The 15,390-nt window shown below is 40.2% G+C and overlaps 1 protein-coding gene across 4 annotated transcripts in view; it reads left to right on the top strand.

The window, feature by feature from the left end:
- RNGTT (RNA guanylyltransferase and 5'-phosphatase) overlaps positions 1–15,390 on the top strand; it is a 443,949-nt gene that overhangs the window by 35,189 nt on the left and 393,370 nt on the right. For all 4 annotated transcript variants that reach the window (XM_038396507.2, XM_043510641.1, XM_038396508.2 and 1 more), the window contains exon 5: positions 4,955–5,030. In XM_038396507.2, the coding sequence (XP_038252435.1) occupies positions 4,955–5,030 (76 nt within the window). The remainder of the gene's footprint in view (positions 1–4,954; positions 5,031–15,390) is intronic.

Below are 15,390 nucleotides of genomic sequence, written 5' to 3'. Positions count from 1 at the left end.
CTACATATTGGTTTAGAAACTGATGTAGTTAAAGCAGTACAGCTCCCTAGTGTGGATGCATCTAGACTGGTATAAAATGCTTATATTGGCATTGTGTGTGTGGGTTATTATAAAAATGGTATGTAGACTAGCCCTAAAGATCACAAACAGATTTATTCACTGAAGAGATCTGTGATGGGGTGCACCGACCCTGTACCAGCCCCCAAAGGGTTGTGCTTTGTAGGCTGAGGAAGCCCTGCCCTTCTGACTCTGCTGGGCATGTTCAGCCTGGAGGCAGAATATAAAGGAAGCAGCTGCTGAAGGGGGAAGCTGCAGACTGCAGGCTCTCTCCAGGGAGTTGCTACAGGCCCTGATTATGGAGCCGTGGCGCTCAGAGCTCCAGACTGCCTGACGAGCCCGGAGAAGAGACCGCGTTGGCAGGAGCTACTCAACTTGAGGACTCCAGAGACCTGGGGGGACTGTGGAGCATCGCTGAGGGAGAAAGAGTAGGAAGCAGCCCAGGGGAGTTAGACTTTTCTCTGGTGAGTGAACCGGGGAACCAGTCAGCATGCTTCAGGAAGATCCCTGCTGGCTCAGTGGTGGACATCCCCACCACTGCCAGGGCTCTGGGCTGGGACTTGGAAGAGCAGGAGGGGCCTAAGGCCCCCTACCCGGTGCGTCACATACCCGTAGATGACGCCCTACTTCCCCAGTGAGCCAGTAGGCCACATGGCACCCCAGAAGTGGGTGCCTTCATTGACTAGCCTTTAGGCCACGCTGCTATGAGTGGAAGGGCTGCCTTTATTGACTCTGGCCAGTCCACGCTGCCCTGAGTGGAAAGGGCCACCTTCGTTGACTCCAGCTATTAGGCCACATTGCCCTGAGTGGAAGGGCCGTTTTACTGACTCCAGCCCTTGGGTCACTCTGTCCTGCCTATAAAAGGCTACATTATTGACTCCGGACAGTCTGCCACGCTGCCCTGTAGGGAAGGTTGACATTATTGACTCCAGTCACTAGGCAATACTACCATGTTTTATAGTAAGGGTCCTCAGCATAGGACCTAACTGGCTGCAGTATTGTCTCTGCCCTTTCTTTTGACCACACGTGACCTGATACCCCGTGACGGGGTGTACCTACCCCGCAGCAAGTTCGTTTTGCTTTTTTATCAAATTTTGAATACTTGGTTTAGTGTGTGTGGTTCTCAGCCTAAGGATCATTGCCCATCCTCTCTTTAGATAAATGGGAGGGGGGTTCCAAACTTTTCTGTTGTAGTGTGGACTCATGATAGGGAAAAGGTTGAGAACCACTGGATTGGAGAAAAGCAAATTGGACTAATATTCAAAATGAACTCTTGAAATTGCTTGAACATTTATTTCTGTGGAATAGAATGTTTTTGTTTTTTCTCAGTCTTTGTGTTCAATGGGAATTTTAAATAACATTTTCTTAAATCATGTATGGAATTTGTTCTCACATCATATGTTACTCATCAATTGGAATATGTTGACGTAGCCATCCATAGCATCTCAATGCAATTAATTATTTTTCTGGGTCAGTAGTTTACATGGAATACAAATAGCATTATGAAGTGCTTGAAATAGAAAACTCATTTTACTAGTATTTTAACTTTAAATATCATTTGCAATGTTGGGTTATTAACTTCTGACAGTTATAGGGAATACAAATTACACTATACCTTTCATTTCTGCTATGTGAACTGAGACATGAAATTGGAGTTATTTGTTAAGCTGGCATTTGTTTTCATCTCCTTAGCTTAGTTATTCCTGCCTGAGATATCTTCTTCCTCATAAGAGATTTAATTAGCAGTGTCCTCGGTGTCTTCTGTTGTAATTTCATCTTTAGAGAGTAGTAAAAAGAGGTTCTTTCTCTAAAATTCTAGACAGATGGTGTCAAAGAGAAAACAGATCACTGTTCTAGAAATGGAAAGAGGAATGAATGCTTGTATACTGAGACAGTGATGTTTGAGGAGGGAAGTTCAAACATCTTTTGTTTCTATTCACTAGTCTGTTAAGAAGCAGTGCAAAATATACTGTCTGAGAAGAATGAGACATCAAAGTAGTCAAATGTATTTAGTTGGGGAAAAAGAATAGAGCTATTCTAATCAGAGCAGAAAAGAGGATTTGAATGAGACAGCTGCATAATTCTTTTATGTAAATTTTTACATGAGAAACATGAAGCAGTTTCAGATGTCAGAAAGAGGAAACCAATAAAGCTCTGGTCAGGGCAGTTCTACTCCTGTTGGATTGAGCAGTAAGCAGTTGGCATAGGACTCCCATTATAGTTGAATAAGTTTCACCACATGAGGGTGATAAAATTGATAATGAGGTTTAATCTGGCTTTCAGAAAAGAAGCAAACGTTCTGGCCTTCCTATATGATCAGGTAATGTTTAATTTTTCAAATATCAAGTAGACCGAAAAATCTGCCATTTCCAAACTTAACTTCTAATAGTAATAGAAATCAGAGACAGAAAAGACCCATTAGAAATCAGAGACAGAAAAGACCCACTAGGTCAACTCTTTCAAAGGCATACTTGTTCCCGATTCTAGATTCTTGAGTTTAGTTTGGTATACTTGAGCAATGGGCCTGCACTACTTCCCCTGGAAGGCCATTTCGTGCTGCCAACATGCTTCGCTGGTCATCACATGATTCAAACATATGTTGCTGATCAGAAACTTTTCCTAACACACCCATATTTCTTTACTCAGTTCCATTCTATTCTTAGGATTACTGATTTTTTTCCTCCTTCTTAGTGTTAATTTTTAAGTAAACTATGGTTGAGTTTTTAGATGTAAAAATCAAATTTTAAGAATTCATAATATTGTGTGTAAGTGTCTTGAAGCCTGGGAATCACATCCTTCTAAGGAAACACCAGGGTAACTGGGGAGATGGGAGGTTGTATGTACATAGAAAAGGACAGGAACAGTGATGGCTGGGAAAGCTGCATGACCTCAAATCCCAGCGCCTTGCTTTCATTGTCAACATGCTTCTACTATTGCCATATGGATAAAAAAAAATCATAAGACATTTGACTTTGACTTTTTGATGCCAGTAGTCACAGCATGCCCCATTACTACAAACGGAGTGTAAGTCAAGAAAATTTAACTTTCAGCCTCAATAGGTCAGGAATACAAAGTGCTAGTTTGAATGGCAATCTGTGTGAAACTTCCTAGCTAAATTAGATAAAGATGGATTGGAAACTTGATTTTTTTTGGAACACAATGTTGCAAGTCTGGAGTAATCCTGCTACCACAGAGGAAATAAAATGTAAAGACCTTGCCTTAGTAGGCGGCTCAGGAGAAGGAAAAATGTGATTACAGGAACTGTAATCAATTGTGGTCTGAAACAAGTTTTGAGATAAGCAAGGGTTAGTAAAAGAAACAGGAAGAAAGCCTCACTTGTGTCTATCTGTTAATTATTGTGACATTTCTCTTTTTCAGAGAACACATTCTTAGTATCCTTAATTTCCTATGTATGAAGAAAATATACCTTTCAATCAGATTGAGGAAGAAAGGTCTCTGACCTGGTTTGTTACATGTCTGTAATGAGGGGGTTGGCTCAATTTACTCCCCTTCTTTGACCATTAGTAACAATTTTGCTTTTGGTGTGGAGGGAGGAGGTAAAGTACACACTTGAAAACTGTGTATATTTTTTAATCCTGTATTTTGGAATTTACCGTTCACTTTGCTTGTGTTGTTTTTTTTCTACAAACAACTACTCATAATCTGATCATATAGACCCCAAAGAAAAACTCTACTGACATTTTAACTTCTCTGAATATAGTTGAGAAATATGGAAATTAATCTAAATACTATTAACTTGGATGAGATTTTTCTGCTTTGCTGGAACATGTAGAATAAAAATAAACATATAATTGGCATGGTACTAATTAATGGTGTGACCCCTGTCACTTTAATAATAAAAAAAGAGATGCAAGACAAATTTTGAGCAAGATATTAAACTCCCTTTTCTTGAAAGAACTATGAAACATCAAGAGATGGTCTTTCCTTCCGATTTGATTTATCTAAACCACTAGATGGAGCTGGTAACATAGGAAAAAAGGGAAAATTAGAAGTAATTGCTTTTTTGCTCTCTCCCCTTCCTGAGAAATATTCAATAAAATAAAGGCTGAAAAAACAATTTATTAAATTTAAACATTTGTTTCTGTTTAAACTGAAAAGACAAGTAGTTCAAAGTGATTGTCTTTATTGAATGGATTTTTTTTAGGGATTTCTTTCAAAATTAAAATTAAATAACCACTAACATGTTAGTAGCCATTTTGAAACAGAACTGAGAGGATTTATGGATATAATTTTTAAATTTAAAGTAGGGTAACTTTGACATGATTAACAAGGAGTCTGGTGGCAACTTAAAGTGGCATCTTCAGATATCTGAAGAAGTGAGGTTTTATCCACGAAAGCTTATGCCCAAATAAATCTGTTAGTCTTTAAGGTGCCACCAGACTCCTTGTTATTTTTGTGGATACAGACTAACATGGCTACCCCCTGATATTTGACATGATTTTTATGCTTAATAGTATGAAATGACTATAACCCCAAATTATTTCTCTAAATTCATAATCACTGCATTGATTACATTATCTTTTATCGCTCCTACAAATGCTGATCAGAAAGCAATCAGGTACTTTCTGGTATTAATCCTATTTAAACACTAATAAAAAATAGTACCGCTGAGCTTTTGTATTGTGACAAATTGAAGATTCAGAAAATTACTGATAGGAATTAGCACACAGAATTTAAATATTGTTTGGGCTTTATACATAGTCTCTAGAGGATCTGGCTTTCCTCAGTTAGAATGGGGGTATCTCCTTAATGGTGGTAATTTAAGTGGAATGAGCCAAAAATATCAGTTGTTCGCATTGTTTGTAATAAAAACAGCTGCATGTTGTTCATTTTTAAAATGATTTGTCTCCATACATTTAGTGTTTTTGTTTTCCAGGTGTTCATTGTACACATGGGTTCAATCGAACTGGTTTTCTTATCTGTGCCTTTTTGGTCGAGAAGTTGGATTGGAGGTAATTTTGCAAATTTAATTAATTTTGGGTACAGGAAAGGGATATAATTGGTAGTGTTTTCTCCAATGTGTTTCATAGTTGTCATTGCTCCATTGGCGGTCTGATTGTTTTAAGATTTTTATCTTTTAAATGAATATATTTTTTTCACTGTTGATTCTAAGAGTGCTGATTTTTGTGTGTGTGCATATCTGACACAGTGCACTAAGAATGTCTGTTTTCTCAATAGATGATGGTAACTGTGAAGTCTTAGTTTTGAGCAGGTGACATACATTAACATTATTCCTGTCAAACTCTCTTGACAGTTCAGTCTATTTCAATTAAGCTTTCAGCTATATTGTCAAGTCTGTAGACCAACAATTAGCCCTACCAGCTGTGTTTAAGTTTTCATGAGTATGTATATAGGTTGCTTTTTCTTTTTCCTTTGCAAAGTATTGAAATACACTCATGTACTGCTTTTGATTGATAGCATTATTTTATATCTTTTGTTCTTGGCTTATTCAAAACAATGGCATTAGATAGGCAAAGTAGCAGGTACATCTGAAAGCATACCCAAAACACTGCATTTGTTACAGGATTTTTCCAACAAGAACTATATTGGTGGTGTAACCTACCTTTTGAGAATTTTCCAGAACCAGGATGCATACTTTGAAATAAGGGTGGGAGAAATGAAACCACCAATAGTGGTGTTCCACTTTAAATAGCATTACTTCAGGAAAAATGTCCAAAAGTCTTGCCATGTTAGAGGATGGCTTTTATTCAGTGATATAATTTAAACAAGGGCTGTCAAGTGATTAAAAAGATTAATTGCATGATTAAACAATAATAGAATACTATTTATTTAAATATTTTTGGACGTTTTCTACATTTTCAAATATATTGATTTCAATTACAACACAATACAAAGTATACAGTGCTCAATTTTATTTATTTTTGACTATAAGTATTTGCACAGTATAAAAAGAAAAGAAATAGTATTTTTCAATTCACTTACTACAAGTACTGTAGTGCAATCTGTTTATCATTAAAGTGAACTTACAAATGTAGAATTATGTACAAAAAACTGCATTAAAAAATAACAGTCTAAAATTTTAGAGCCTGCAAGTCTGCTCAGTCCTACTTCTTGTTCAGCCAATGGCTCAGACAAACATGTTTGCAGAAGATAATGCTGCCCGCTTCTTGTTTACAATGTCACCTGAAAGTGAGAATACGCATTCTCATAGCACTGTTGTAGTCGGCATCGCAAGATATTTCGTGCCAGATGCGCTAAAGATTCATATGTCCCTTCATGCTTCAACCACCATTCCAAAGGACATCTGTCCATGCTGATGACTGGTTCTGCTTGATAACTGTCCAAAACAGTGTGGACTGACGCGTATTCGTTTTCATCATCTGAGTCGGATGCCACCAGCAGAAGGTTGATTTTCTTTTTTGGTGGTTTGGGTTCTATAGTTTCTGCATCAGAGCGTTGCTCTCTTAAGACTTCTGAAAGCATGCTCTACACCTTGTTCCTCTCAGATTTTGGAAGGCACTTCAGATTCTTAAAGCTTGGTCAAGTACTGTAGCTATCTTTAGAAATCTCACATTGATACCTTCTTTGTGTTTTGTTAAATCTGCAGTGAACGTGTTCTTAAAATGGACAACATGTGCTGGGTCATCATCCGAGTCTGCTCTTACATGAAATATATGGCAGAATGTGGGTAAAACAGAACAGGGGATGTACAATTCTCCACCAAGGAGTTCAGTCACCAATTTAATTAATGCATTATTTTTTTAATGAGCGTCATCAGCATTGAAGCATATCCTCTGGAATAGTGGCTGAAGCATGAAGGAGCTTACGAATGTTTAGCATATCTGGCACTTAAATACCTTGCAATGCCGGCTACAAAAGTGCCATGCAAATGCCTGTTCTCACTTTCAGGTGACATTGTAAATAAGAAGTGGGCAGCATTATGTCCTGTAAATGTAAATAAACTTGTTTGTCTTAGCGATTGGCTGAACAAGAAGTAGGACTGTGTGGACTTGTAGGCTCTGAGGTTTTACATTGTTTTGTTTTTGAGTGCAGGTATGTAACAAAAAAAAATCTACATTGGTAAGCTGCACTTTCACAACAGAGATTGCACTACAGTACTTGTAAGAAGTGAATTGAAAATTATTACTTTTTAATCATTTTTATAGTGCAAGTATTCATAATAAAAATAATATACATTTTGATTTCAGTTACAACACAGGTTACTATATGAAAATGTAGGAAAACATCCAAAATATTTAATAAATTTCAGTTGGTATTCTATTGTTTAACGGTGCAATTTAAACTGCGATTAATTGCAGTTAATTTTTTTGCGATTAATCAACAGCCCTAATTTAAACACAAGATTTTCTCCTATCCAGCTAGTCCTGATACAAAGCCTGTATCTCTAGAGTCTGGTCTACACTAAATAGTTAGGTCGACCCAGCTATGTTGTAGTCATGATTGTCGTAGTTAAGCCGACTCCCGAGTGTAGACAGCGCTAGGTTGATGGAAGAGTTCTTCTGTTGACCTAGCTACCATCTCTCAGGGACGTGGATTATGTATACTGACAGGAGAACCCCTCCAGTTGGCATAGATAGTATCTACACTGAAGTGCTGCAGCTGTGTCACTGTAGTATTTCAAGTGTATACAAACCCTAGGATCTTGGCAGTATTTCCCTTTCCACTATTCTATTTGAAGAACCATTTCCAGCATTGGATGGAAAATGGATGGATCCATGCTACTGCTCCATTTTTTTTTTAAATGACTGAGCATAAAGTTAATCTTGAGGCTAGGATATGGGCAAGATGGCCACCTTTGAGGGAAGAACCGATTTTTCCTGGTTAAGGGTAGACACGCAGTAAGAGGAGATGCATCATGATGGGGCCTTTGAGCACCAATGGCCCAAGGAATCTAGTAGCTCAGCTGAACTGGGAAGTGGATATAGAGCTGAATATCTTACTAGTAGGGTGCTAGTGAGTCTTATGCTTGATAGGTTGGGTACTTTCAATTCCTCTAAATGCTTTAAAAATCAGCATGTAATAATTTGAACCACAGTAGGTCTTTTTTTTTTTTTTTTTGTTCTTTCCCCTGGAAACAAATAGATTCTGAGTTAAGTCTATTTGAAATAGAACCTCCTATTCAGTCTTACTTAATACTTTCTTTCTTCTGCATGAAAAGCCTTAATTAAATTGATTGACCAAGCCTTGTGGTCAATCAATTTGGTTGATTTTTTTTTTTTGGTGGTGTTTTTTTTGCAAATGGTTAATAGTGTTAATTAAACTTGTTCATCTCGGTCAACTTTTGTGAAACAGGACCATCATTCTCAAATGTAGCGGATAAAATACAGCTACAAACAAAAAGAGCAACATTAAAAGAATTGCCTTAAATTTACAATTACAGTAAGTTTGTGCACCGTATTAAGAAAAATTATGTTTGCTGCATTATCATTTCAAGTAAAGCGGCATTGCTATTCACTGATGAAATAATGAGGTTTTCCCTGTAGAAAATCCATCCATATTTATCCCTTAAGTACATGATGTAGGATAGCAGCAGATTCACTGTGAATGCTGAGATGTATTATACAGCTAGTTTAAGGAAAGGTCATCCAGACTGACAGCCCTCGAGCTAGTCATTGGAAACTTTATGTGATGCTCTTTTTGCAACACACTTTTCCCCAAGACGGTTTCATTTCTGGAATATATAAACTCTCTTTCTTACCAGGCTGGTCTTCTGTACCTGAAATCTGAGCTGTTACATCAGGTTTTGTTACTATTTATTCTTAATACTATGTATTTACAAGAGAATCAGCTGCTTGTAGTACATCAAGGACAAACTTTTCTAGAGGATGATTGGCATTCTTAAGCATTTGGAATGGGGGCCCATCTCTCTTCCCTTTTCCCTCCGACTCCCAAGTTGCCTCTGGTCTCTGGGACATTAATTAAAGGATTTGTTAAGCAATTTAGAGACATTACCAAGATAATTCTAATTTGTCTTGTGAAAAGAACAAAACGAGTCTTAAGATCTTTTTCACATCCTATTTCTCTCTAATTTAACTATCTAGGTTTTTCTCTTTTGCCCATCGTGCTAGCATCTGGCCACCATCCAGTCTTGCTATTCCAGATAGTGATTTTTCCTCTTCTACTGAAGACAGAACTAGACCTACCAGCTCTAGGGAAGGGCTTGCTTCCACCTATTCTGAGAAACCTCTAGTTTGTGCTGTCTCCTGGCAGCTTCAAAAGACACTTTTCAGACAACCTACCTTCCAGACTGCACAGCACAGAAAAACTTCTTAACCTCTTCCTTCTGAACCTATATTTCTTCCTTTTATGCTTTCTCAGTGTTTTCTTTTTCTCTTTGCCTCATTAGGGTATTAATTCCTGGCCTGGTAGTGTTCTTTGCTCCACAGCCTGTAGCAGCTCCCTCTGTCCCAGACCAAGGTGTCAGAGAAGTCTGCCAAACAGGCTTAAATGAAGTAATGCCTTCATTGTTGAACTGGTCTTATTCTATTCTGTGTAGGTTTCTTATTCTGCGCTCATTACTATAGTATGAGTGCTTTCCATTAAATAAGGTGAATAACACTGTTATGGCCTGTCTGGATTAGGAACTCCTTATTTTGTGGACCTAGCCTTCAGTTTATCAAGGCAGTTAAGCATGTCTACATTTAAGCTTGTGCTTAAGCTTTTTGCTGAACAGGAATGGACTGTTCAGTTGTGGCTCCAAAGAGGAACTGCTAAAGGCTGGTTCAGAGGAGTTGGGTGCTTCTTCCCAGAGAAATGGAAAAATCTATTTTGAGAAGTGAGACATTCTCTAACCATTCATAAACATTAATTGTGTTTGCTTATCAGTATAGGTTTCAGAGTAGCAGCCGTGTTAGTCTGTATTCGCAAAAAGAAAAGGAGTACTTGTGGCACCTTAGAGACTAACAAATTTATTAGAGCATAAGCTTTCGTGAGCTACAGCTCACTTCATCGGATGCATTTGGTGGAAAAAACAGAGGAGAGATTTATATACACACGCACAGAGAACATGAAACAATGGGTTTATCATACACACTGTAAGGAGAGTGATCACTTAAGATAAGCCATCACCAACAGCAGGGGGGGGAAGGAGGAAAACCTTTCATGGTGACAAGCAGGTAGGCTAATTCCAGCAGTTAACAAGAATATCAGAGTCCATTGGTGATCTTCCTAAAAACACCATCCTAGCCACTATGGATGTAGAAGCCCTCTACACCAACATTCCACACAAAGATGGACTACAAGCCGTCAGGAACAGTATCCCCGATACTGTCACGGCTAACCTGGTGGCAGAACTTTGTGACTTTGTCCTGACCCATAACTATTTCACATTTGGTGACAATGTATACCTTCAAATCAGCGGCACTGCGATGGGTACCCGCATGGCCCCACAGTATGCCAACCTTTTTATGGCTGACTTAGAACAACGCTTCCTCAGCTCTCGTTCCCTAATGCCCCTACTCTACTTGCGCTACATTGATGACATCTTCATCATCTGGACCCATGGAAAAGAAGCTCTTGAGGAATTCCACCATGATTTCAACAATTTCCATCCCACCATCAACCTCAGCCTGGACCAGTCCACACAAGAGATCCACTTCCTGGACACTACGGTGCTAATAAGCGATGGTCACATAAACACCACCCTATATCGGAAACCTACTGACCGCTATTCCTACCTACATGCCTCTAGCTTTCATCCAGATCATACCACTCGATCCATTGTCTACAGCCAAGCGCTACGATATAACCGCATTTGCTCCAACCCCTCAGACAGAGACAAACACCTACAAGATCTCTATCATGCATTCCTACAACTACAATACCCACCTGCTGAAGTGAAGAAACAGATTGACAGAGCCAGAAGAGTACCCAGAAGTCACCTACTACAGGACAGGCCCAACAAAGAAAACAACAGAACGCCACTAGCCATCACCTTCAGCCCCCAACTAAAACCCCTCCAACGCATCATCAAGGATCTACAACCTATCCTGAAGGACGAGCCATCGCTCTCTCAGATCTTGGGAGACAGACCAGTCCTTGCTTACAGACAGCCCCCCAATCTGAAGCAAATACTCACCAGCAACCACACACCACACAACAGAACCACTAACCCAGGAACCTATCCTTGCAACAAAGCCCGTTGCCAACTCTGTCCACATATCTATTCAGGGGATACCATCATAGGGCCTAATCACATCAGCCACACTATCAGAGGCTCGTTCACCTGCGCATCTACCAATGTGATATATGCCATCATGTGCCAGCAATGCCCCTCTGCCATGTACATTGGCCAAACTGGACAGTCTCTACGTAAAAGAATGAATGGACACAAATCAGACGTCAAGAATTATAACATTCAAAAACCAGTTGGAGAACACTTCAATCTCTCTGGTCACTCGATCACAGACCTAAGAGTGGCTATCCTTCAACAAAAAAGCTTCAAAAACAGACTCCAACGAGAGACTGCTGAATTGGAATTAATTTGCAAACTGGATACAATTAACTTAGGCTTGAATAGAGACTGGGAATGGATGAGTCATTACACAAAGTAAAACTATTTCTCCCTCCCACCCCACCCCCCACTGTTCCTCTGATATTCTTGTTAACTGCTGGAATTAGCCTACCTGCTTGTCACCATGAAAGGTTTTCCTCCTTCCCCCCCCTGCTGTTGGTGATGGCTTATCTTAAGTGATCACTCTCCTTACAGTGTGTATGATAAACCCATTGTTTCATGTTCTCTGTGTGTGTGTATATAAATCTCTCCTCTGTTTTTTCCACCAAATGCATCCGATGAAGTGAGCTGTAGCTCACGAAAGCTTATGCTCTAATAAATGTTAGTCTCTAAGGTGCCACAAGTACTCCTTTTCTTATCAGTATATTCAACCTTTGTTCTGGACTCCTCCCCATTGACCCCCATAATTATGTGTATTTTTCTCCTCCCTTTTCAGCTGTAACAGCTGTGAACACGTATCCTATAACTAGGAGTCCAAAAGGGAGCTATTAGCCACTGGAAGGGGCCAAAAAGTACCTTAAGCATATGTATCCTGGGGAGTCTGAGAAAAACATATATAATAATGCAGGCTCTTGCACAAGGAACAACAGTTACCAAGATGCTCTTAACACCATGTTTCAAATGGTAATGAATTGAATAAATCTTCAAGTGGTGTCCCTATGGGTGCTCCACGTAAGAACATGAGAATGGCCATTCTGGGTCAGATCTATGGTCCATCTAACCCAATGTTCTGTCTTCCGATAGTGGCCGGGGGGGTTGTTTCAGAGGGAATGAACAAAACGGCAATTGTTGAATGATCCATCCCCTGTCATCCAGTCCCAGCTCTGGCAGTCAGAGGTTTAGGGACACCCAGAGCATGGGGTTGTGTCCCTTATCTTTGCTAATACCATTGATGGCCATATCCTTTGTGAACTTATCTAATTCTTTTTTTAACCTAGTTATACTTTTGGCCTTTAACATTGCTGGCAATGAGTTTCATGGGTTGACCGTGTGAAGAACTACTTCCTTATATTTGTTTTCACACTGCTGCCTATTCTTTCAAGATGTGCTTGCACCCAGGCACTCTTGATTAGAGATTTTTGTCAGCAGCGTCCACAGTGTTTCCTGTTCCCTAGATATCCTCATACCCCAGTGCAACAGCATTTTGGGGAGAGGGAGTAGACCTGCCACCACTCTAGTTCCTTCTCAACTGACCACAGCTTGAGAGAGAACGTTGCCATGTCTGCTGTAGCTAGCCATGTGCCTTGCGGCTTATTTCTTATTGTTTTTTATTTGATATCTTCTTAGTAACTTTCATTTATATTTTACCATTATTTAGCACAGCTTTATGCTTTTGGCTGGGGGTCCACCACCTTCTGCTCTTTCATTTTACCTGATCTGAGTCTTTGTTTTTTCTTTTGGGATCAATCCATGGCCTCGAGTAACAGGTTATGCCCAAGACCCTGGGCTTCAAACTCTGCCAGACCTGTCATATGTAGATCTTTTCCCTGCAGTGATGGACAATCTATCGGCTTCTGCTGCCTGGCAGGGACTCATGTCCCCTCCATATGTTAGATCCTGAGCAGATCTGACAGCAAATCTAAAAAATGGAAGGAGGATAGATTAAAAGTACTGTTGATGGAGTGCTCTTTGAGACCCATGAGGTCCTGTATATTGAATTTGGTTGCTCAGATTGCTCAGGCAACCATCACTGTTGCGGTGGTAAGCAAAGGCGTTGGGGGTCCTTTAGAACCATACACATTCTCAAAAAAGAAAAGACCCCATTCTCCAGAATGGGATAAAAGAAGGGGAACATTGCCCTTTTCATCTGGGTCTCAGGAAACCTCATTTCAGGACATGGGTACTAGTGGGGCTCCCATACTATCTGGTACTGAGACTCCAGCACTGGCTAAGACGACCATGCTGTGTACCAAGAAGTCCATCTGGTAAACAACCTAGAGCAGCCCAGTTGGCATCAGATTCAGTGTGTCTAAAGCACAAGAACTCTAAAGCCAAGCTGAAATCATTGTCAGTACCATCTTCTGTAGCTACCTGAGAAGGGTGCATAGATCACAGTTTGGTACTATCTCCTGTATCATCCAACATATTGACTCCTGAGGGCCCCCTATCCAGAGTCGTCCGTATTGTTCAGGTTCTTATTCCATGAGGACCGTAGGATCCTGGAAGAACCTGAGTTACTATTGCCAAGGGGTATAGAGAGAGACTCTCCACTGGTACCGACTTAGCTGCTGGAGTCTACCCTACCCTCTGTTTTTTCCTTATACAGCAGTGACCTATCCCACGTTAAACTCTTCAAGAGTACTGAGAGGAATTTCCAGCTGCTATCTCCAGTACTGTCACCCCAACCAATCAAATCTCGACATTCAGTACGAAAGCGGTTATCAGACCCCCTCTGACCTTCTGATGGATGTGAGTGTTGACAAATTCAACGGATTCTGAGATGTCCATATTTTTCTCCTCAGGCCAAAATTGTCTTGCCCATTAATGCTGCCCTTTTGATTCCAGCCTGTGCTGTGTGGCAAACTGTAGCTACCATACCTCTTATGTGTAAACAGGCTGACAAAAGCCCATCCAGAGGCTGAGTGTTTTTCTCCCATTTTTCACCCAACTCCCTGGTTGTGTTGAGGCAGTTAATGAATCGCAACATTGAGTCCAGCTCAATAGCAACTGACGAGCTGAAACAGCTGGACCTTCTGGGCCTCAAAAGCTACTTCCAGCTGCTTTGCAGTTCATAGTAGCTGGTATCAAGCCCTGATGGCAAAGCATGATTTTACAAATTTATTGAATGTTTTCATTTTTTTTATAGAACACCTGCCACAGAGGGAATAATTTCAAGCCCTCATAATGGAAGGTCAGACAATCACAAAACTCTCTTCAGGCCTCACTCAATGCTGCTGTCAGGGTTCCCTCCCCACTCTAAACTCTAGGGTACAGATATGGGGACCCACATGAAAGACCCCCTAGAAGACCCCCTATAAGCTTATTTCTACCAGCGTAGGTTAAAAACTTTCCCAAGGCATAAATCCTTCCTTGTCCTTGGATGAGTATTGCTGCCACCACCAAGTGAGGTAGACAAAGATTCAGGAAAAGGACCACTTGGAGTTCCTGTTTCCCCAAAATATCCCCCCAGGCTCCTTCACCCTCTTTCCTGGGGAGGTTTGAGAATAATCTACCAATCAGATCGGTAAACAAGGTGAGCACAGATCAGACCCTTGGATTTCTAGGACACTAAAAACCAATCAGATTCTTAAAAAACAGAACTTTATAATAAAGAAAATAAAGTAAAAGAAGCACCTCTGTAAAATTAGGATGGAAGGTAATTTTACAGGGTAATAAGACTTAAAACACAGAGGATTCCTCCCTAGGCAAAACTTCAAAGTTACAAAAAACAGGGATAAACCTCCCTCTTAGCATGGGAAAATTCACAAGCTAAAACTAAAGATAATCTAATGCATTCCTTGCTATTACTTACTATTTTTGTAATATTAGATGCATCATTTCAGTAGGAGCTGGATTACTTGCTTGGTCTCTCTCTGTGTCTCGGAGAGAACACACACAGAGCTCAAAACATAGCCCTCCCCCCAGATTTGAAAGCATCTTCTTTCCCCATTGGTTCTTCTGGTCAGGTGCCAACTAGGTTAATTGAACTGATTAACCCCTTACAGGTAAGGGGATTCTGTACCTCTGGCCAAGCGGGATTTTATATTACTGCATACATAAAGGTTGTTACCCTTTCCTTTATATGTATGACAGCTGCCAGTACATTTGCACGTTCCATCTCTGTGGCAGTAGTCGTGCACTGAGCTTCTTGCCTGCAG

The sequence above is a fragment of the Dermochelys coriacea genome, chromosome 3 (assembly GCF_009764565.3).
Source record: "Dermochelys coriacea isolate rDerCor1 chromosome 3, rDerCor1.pri.v4, whole genome shotgun sequence".
NCBI lineage: Eukaryota > Metazoa > Chordata > Testudines > Dermochelyidae > Dermochelys > Dermochelys coriacea.
This window is presented reverse-complemented; position numbering and strand designations above follow the sequence as displayed.